This window comes from Salvelinus sp. IW2-2015, unplaced genomic scaffold, assembly GCF_002910315.2.
Source record: "Salvelinus sp. IW2-2015 unplaced genomic scaffold, ASM291031v2 Un_scaffold2093, whole genome shotgun sequence".
Lineage (NCBI taxonomy): Eukaryota > Metazoa > Chordata > Actinopteri > Salmoniformes > Salmonidae > Salvelinus > Salvelinus sp. IW2-2015.
The window spans coordinates 131,785-139,325 of NW_019943432.1; the positions used below are offsets into that span (position 1 = coordinate 131,785).

Here is a 7,541-nt window from a genome sequence, read left to right on the forward strand (position 1 = left end):
AGCGTGTTCCAGTTCCCGCCAATATCCAGCAACTTCGCACAGCCATTGAAGAGAAGTGGGACAACATTCCACAGGCCACAATCAACAGCCTGATCAACTCTATGCGAAGGAGAAGTGTCGCACTGCATGAGGGAAATGGTGGTCACACCAGATACTGACTGGTTTTCTGATCCACACCCCTACCTTTTTTTAAAGGTCTCTCTGACCAACAGATGCATATCTGTATTCCCAGTCATGTGGAACCCATAGATTAGGCCCTAATGAATTTAATTCAATTGACTTATATCCTTATATGAACTGTACCTCAGTAAAATCTTTGAAGTTGTTGTGTTTATATTTTTGGTCAGTGTATATTTTAAAAATGCATTTAGTGTAATGAAAAATGGCACTGAGTTCCGTGTCTTGAAAATCTAAAATGATGTTCCAAAAAATGCTTATACGCAAATACGGAAAAGCTGCACACAAAAAATATACACCTGTCCAAGCTGGAGGGTGGGGAAGGCAAGTTGGAGGGTGGGGAAAGTGCATTATCTGTTCGACATTGAAGGATGTCGAACAGATGTAATTCGAGTGTAATTTTCTGAGAAACTTCTGAAGACTTTTTGCAGACAATTTATAATCTCGTTTTTTTATTTATCTTTCTGTTCTAATAATAAATATTATAACTGTGTATTCTACTCCAATCATGCATCTTTCCAGGTATTTGCGCCACTGCTCTCCATCCCAAGTTAAGAACCTGTTGTCCTCTGTGGCTACAGTATCCTTTATTGCCACATAAATAGCACACCATAGTACAATTCCATTATATATATATATATCACTTGGCTGCCTTACACATGTAGGTTATCCCAATGAGAAAATCTGGTTGAAATGTCATCATTTCTACACATTTAGTTACATTCATGTAGATTGCAGCTTCATTAACAGTGTTCAAGCATTTGAAACAAACTATAAACTGGTCTGTGGTTCAAGTGGGCAATTTGGAAATGTTTACAGCAAGTAACAACATTGTCTTGCATTACTACAATCACTTGCAATGTCTGTACAAAGGCGTGTGTCTGTGTGCACATTGATACTTACCCTGTATAAGGGGGTACTTGGCCATTAGCATCAAAGCCCAGCGTAGGGTGTTCCCTGTGGTGTCTGTACCAGCAGAAAACAGGTTGCCCACAGAGGATATCAGGTTTTTGTCATGGTAGTGAGAGTTCATGTTGCCAGATTCCTTATACAGACAGAAAAAGCATTTTAAAAAAGGGGAGAAAATATTTGTTTTCCCCTCAAAAGTCATGGTCTAGCAGTCTTTGCATTATTTTTCAAAGGTCAAAAATTTGCTTTCAAAAATGTGTTTTTACATGTAACTTCTACACACATGGTGTAGCAGTCTTAGCTGCAGCCCCCAGAAAACATACACTTAGTGTACAAAACAAATTATGTTTCCATGGATTAGATCAGGGATCATCAACTAGTTTCACCCGCGGGCCAATTTTTTTCTCTCAAACCTTTCTTACATTTGTAGACGATCACACGTGTCTCTCTATGTATGGGAATACTTGGGAACATATTTCCAAAATTAAAAATCAGTTGGAACAGATTTCCTGGTGGTTTTAGTATTTTGTAAAAAAAAATAAAAAAATAAAATAAAAAAGAAACCAAAGAAAACCACCCGCGTGCCAAATTCGGTCTGCGGGCTGCCTGTTGGGGAAGCCTCACAGACTGACCAGATAAATCCAGTTGAAAGCTATGATCCCTTATTGATGTCACTTGTTAGATCCACTTCAAAATCAGTGTAGAAGGGGAGGAGACAGGTTAAATGAAACATTTTAAGCCTTGAGACATGGATTGTGTTTGAGTGCCATTCAGAGGGTGAATGGGCAAAACAAAATACGTAATTGCCTTTGAATGGGGTATGGTAGTAGGTGCCAGGCGCACCAGTTTGAGTGTCAAGAACTGCAACGCTGCTGGGTTTTTCCATGCTCAACATTTTCCCATGTGTATCAAGAATGTTCCACAACCCAAAGGACATCCAGGCAACTTGACACAACTGTGGGAAGCAGTCTAGTCAACATGGGCCAGCGTCCCTGTTGAATACTTGACACGTTGTAGAGTCCATACCCCCAACGAATAGAGGCTGTTCTGATGGCAAAAAGGGGTGCAACTCAATATTAGGAAGATGTTCCTAGTGTTTTGTACACTCAGTGTATACCGCTGCAGCCTGGGCCCAATGCCATTTCAGCACAATATCTCCTATATTTTCTCCATTCTCTATCACATGGGCCATTTACGCATTTCTCAATACCCACTAAATCCCTAGATGTTTTCATTCAAAGAATTTAATAAATATATTTTTTGGGGGGGTAGATCAGCTTTAATATTGTAGATGGAAGCTACAATCTATCAATGTAAATGTCAGCATCATTTCCAATCCCCCATATTGTTTTTGTAAATATGTACAGTGCATTCGGAAAGTATTCAGATCCCTTGACTTTTTCCACATTTTGTTCATTATTTTGTACATTTATTTTTTTCCTCAATCTACACACAATACCCCATAATGACAAAGCAAAAACAGGTTTAGACATTTTTACACATTTATAATGAAATAGAAAACGGAAATATCACATTTACAGGGCTGAGATTCATTCGTACTACACCGGCTCCGATGCGCGTCTTATTTGGCAGGACTTGCAAACTATTACAGACTACAAAGGGAAGCACAGCCGCGAGCTGCCCAGTGACACGAGCCTACCAGACGAGCTAAATAACTTCTATGCTCGCTTCGAGGAAAGCAACACTGTTCAGGACGACTGCGTGATCACGCTGTCCGTAGCTGACGTGAGTAAGACCTTTAAACAGGTCAACATTCACAAGGCTGCGGGGCCAGACGGATTACCAGAACGTGTGCTCCGGGCATGTGCTTACCAACTGGCAGATGTCTTCACTGACATTTTCAACATGTCCCTGATTGAGTCTGTAATACCAACATGTTTCAAGCAGACCACCATAGTCCCTGTGCCCAAGAACACTAAGGCAACCTGCCTAAATGACTACAGACACGTAGCCCTTTCCCACCTGGACAAAAGGAACACCTACGTGAGAATGCTATTCATTGACTACAGCTCAGCGTTCAACACCAATGTATCCTCAAAGATCATCACTAAGCTAAGGATCCTGGGACTAAATACCTCCCTCCGCAACTGGATCCTGGACTTACTGATGGGCCGCCCCCCATTTGGCATGGGTCCTCAGATCCTCAAAAGGTTCTACAGCTGCAACATCGAGAGCATCCTGACTGGTTGCATCACTGCCTGGTACGGGAATTGCTCGGCCTCGGACCGCAAGGCACTACAGAGGGTAATGAGTACTGCCCAGTACATCACTGGGGCTAAGCTGCCTGCCATCCAGGACCTCTACACCAGGTGGTGTCAGAGGAAGGCCCTAAAGATTGTCAAAGACCCCAGCCACCCCAGTCATAGACTGTTCTCTCTACTACCGCATGGCAAGCTGTACCGGAGTGCCAAGTCTAGGAACACAAGGCTTCTCAACATTTTTTACCCTCAAGCTATAAGACTCCTGAACAGGTAATCAAATGGCTACCCGGACTATTTGCATTGTGTGCCCACCCCTCTTTTACGCTGCTGCTACTCTCTGTTTATCATATATGCATAGTCACTTTAACCATACCTACATGTACATGCTACCTCAATCAGCCTGACTAACCGGTGCCCCCTCACATTGGCTACCCGGGCTATCTGCATTGTGTCCCGCCACCCATCACCCGCGAACCCCTCTTTTACGCTACTGCTACTCTCTGTTTATCATATATGCATCGTCACTTTAACCATACCTACATGTACATACTACCTCAATCAGCCCAACTAACCGGTGCCTGTATATAACCTCGCAACTGTTATTTTTCACTGTCTTTTTTACTGTTGTTATATATATATTTTTATTTTTTTCTTTACCTATCTATTGTTCACCTAATACCTTTTTTACTTAGAAATTGCACTGTTGGTTGGAGCCTGTAAGTAAACATTTCACTGTAAGGTCTACACCTGTTGTATTCGGCGCACATGACAAATAAACTTTGATTTGATTTACAGTGGCTTGCGAAAGTATTGACCCCCTTGGTATTTTCCCTATTTTGTTGCCTTAAAACCTGGGATTAAAATAGATTTTTTGGGGGGGTTGTATAATTTAATTTGCACAATGTCTACCACTTTGAAGATGCAAAATATTTTTCGTGAATCAAACAAAAATGAAGACAAGAAAAACTGAACTTGAGCGCATAACTATTCACCCCCCCAAACTCAATACTTTGTACAGTCACCTTTTGCAGAAATTACAGCTGCAAGTCTCTTGGGGTATGTTTCTATAAGCTTGGAACATCTAGCCACTGGGATTTTTGCCCATTCTTCAAGGCAAAACTGATCTAGCTCCTTAGGGTTGGATGGGTTCCGCTGGTGTACAGCATTCTTTAAGTCATACCACAGATTCACAATTGGATTGAGGTCTGAGCTTTGACTAGGTCATTCCAAAACATGTAAATGTTTCCCCTTAATCCACTTGAGTGTTGCTTTAGCAGTATGCTTAGGGTCATTGTCCTGCTGGAAGGTGAACCTCCATCCCAGTCTCAAATCTGTGGAACTGAAAAAGGTTTCCCTCAAGAATTTCCCTGTATTTAGCACCATCCATCATTCCTTCAATTCTGACCAGTTTCAAAGTCCCTGCCGATGAAAAACATCCCAACAGCATGATGCTGCCACCACCATGCTTCACTGTGGGGCCGGTATTCTCGGGGTGATGAGCGATGTTGGTTTTGCGCCAGACATAGCGTTTGCCTTGATGATCAAAAAGCTCCATTTTAGTCTCATCTGACCAGAGTACCTTCTTCCATATATTTGGGGAGTCTCCCACATGCCTTTTGGCGAACATCAAACGTGTTTGCTTATTTTTCTTCTTTAAGCAATTGCTTTTTTCTGGCCACTCTTCCGTAAAGCCCAGCTCGGTGGAGTGTATGGCTTAAAGTGGTCCTATGAACAGATACTCCAATCTCCGCTGTGGAGCTTTGCAGCTCATTCAGGGTTATCTTTAGTCTCTTTGTTACCTCTCTGATTAATGCCCTCCTTGCCTGGTCCGTGAGTTTTGGTGGGCGGCCCTCTCTTGGTAGGTTTGTTGTGGTGCCATATTCTTTCCATTTGTTAATAATGGACTTAATGGTGCTCCATGGATTGTTCAAAGTTTAGGATATTTTTTTATAACCCAGCCCTGATCTGTACTTCTCCACAACTTTGTCCCTGACCTGTTTGGAGAGCTCCTTGGTCTTTATGGTGCCACTTGCTTGGTGGTCCCCCTTGCTTAGTGGTGTTGCAGACTCTGGGGCCTTTCAGAACAGGTGCATATATACTGAGATCATGTGACAGATCATGTGACACTTAGTGAAATAAAGTCCACCTGTGTACAATCTAACTATTTGACTTCTGAAGGTAATTGGTTGCACCAGATCTTATTTAGGGGCTTCATAGCAAAGGGGGTGAATACATATGCACGTACCACTTTTCCGTTTTTATTTTTTTGAATTTGACACATGGAATGAAAAAAATTAACTTTTCACCAGTTTGGACTATTTTGTGTATGCCCATTACATGAAATCCAAATAAAAAATATTATTTAAATTACAGGTTGTAATGCAACAAAATAGGAAAAACGCCAAGGGGGATAAATACTTTTGCAAGGCACTGAACGTAATTATTCAGACTCTTTACTCTGTACTTTCAGCCTCGGGTTTTCTTGGGTATGATGCTACAAGGTTGGCAAACCTGTATTTGGGAAGTTTCTCACATTCTTCTCTGCAGATCCTCTCAAGCTCCGTCATGTTGGATGGGGAGCGTCGCTGCACAGCTATTTTCAGGTCTCTCCAGAGATGTTTGATTGGGTTCAAATCCGGGCCCGAGTCGGAGGTCCGGAGATCTCTGGAGCAGGTTTTCGTCAAGGATATCTCTGTACTTTACTCCATTCATCTTTCCCTTGATCCTGACTAGTTCCCCAGTCCCTGCGAATGAAAAACATCCCCACAGCATGATACTGCCACCACGCTTCACCATAGGGATGGTGCCAGGTTTCCTCCAGAAGCCACGTGGAGGCGCGTCAGGTGCTCTTCCCAACCTTGGCTGTGGATGATGATATCATCCAGATAGGACGCTGCGTACTGCTGGTGGGGTCGAAGCACTCTGTTCATCAGTCGCTGGAATGTGGGTTGGGCTCCGTGGAGACCGAACGTGAGCACCCGGTACTGGTACAGACCGTCTGGTGTTGAGAACGCCGTCTTCTCCCGGGAGGAGACTGCCAATGGCACCTGCCAATGTCCTTTGGTCAGGTCAAGGGTGCTGATGTACCAGGCCTTTCTCAATCGGTCGATGAGCTCATCCACCCTCGGTATGGGGTAGGCGTCAAATACGTTTATGTCGTTCACACCCTGGAAATCATCACAGAAGCGGAGGCTACCGTCCAGTTTTGGCACCAACACGATGGGGCTGCACCATGCACTGTGGGACTCTTCAATGACCCCAATCCTCAGAATAGTCTCCACTTCTTGTTTCACGGCCTTCCGTCAAGCCTCCGGATTCCGATACGGCCTCTTTCTTACCGTTTCCCCGGGCCGGGTACGGATGTGGTGTTCAATGAGGGTCGTGCAGCCCGGCTTCTCGGAGAACACAGCCGTGTTCCGATCGACGAGCTCCCTGAGCTCTTGCTTCTGGGCTGGGTCGTGGTCCTCATTGCTTGGGACCACCACTGGTACCGTTGGCGTCCTGGGTCCCGACCATAACAAGGCCAAGGCTGTCCTCTCGTGCCACTTCTTCAACAGGTTCAAGTGGTAAATCTGTTGAGGTTTCTGTCTCCCCGGATGTCGTACGCGGTAATTGACAGGTCCCAGCTTTTCGACCACCTCGTATGGTCCGTGCCATGTTGCCAGGAACTTACTTTCGGCTGTGGGGATCAATATCAACACCCTGTCTCCCTTCTGGAATTCTCGGGGCTGGGCTCCCCGATTGTAGACCTGGGCTTGGGCGCATTGGGCCTTCTCCATATGTTCCCTCATGACTGGCCATATGGCTGTCATCCGCTACCGCATCGTCTCCAGCCCATCGAGAACTGGCACGTCCAGCAGATGGAGCCACCGCCTCGTGATGTATACTCCATCTGTTACTAGGCCTTGACGAGTCTCCCCCTGGTGGCTGACCTGCTGTACGCCACAGTACTATTAATTGTACAGATGAACGTGGTACCTTCAGGCGTTTGGAAATTGCTACCAAGGATGAACCAGACGTGGAGGTCTACAATCTTTTTTCTGATGTCTTGGCTGATTTTTTTTGATTTTCCCATGATGTCAAGCAAAGAGGCACTGAGTTTGAAGGTAGGCCTTGAAATACATCCACAGGTACACCTCCAATTGACTAAAATTATGTCAATTAGCCTATCAGAAGCTTCTAAAGCCATGACATCATTTTCTGGAATTTTCCAAGCTGTTTAAAGGCACAGTC

General features: G+C 44.3%; 1 protein-coding gene across 1 annotated transcript in view; it reads right to left on the minus strand.

Moving 5' to 3' along the window:
• The window catches only part of LOC112072932 (cytochrome P450 2K1-like), a 38,342-nt gene that overhangs the window by 8,656 nt on the left and 22,145 nt on the right, over positions 1–7,541 (minus strand). Inside the window, exon 6 of the mRNA XM_024140309.2 lies at positions 1,081–1,222. Coding sequence (XP_023996077.1) covers positions 1,081–1,222 — 142 coding nt within the window. The remainder of the gene's footprint in view (positions 1–1,080; positions 1,223–7,541) is intronic.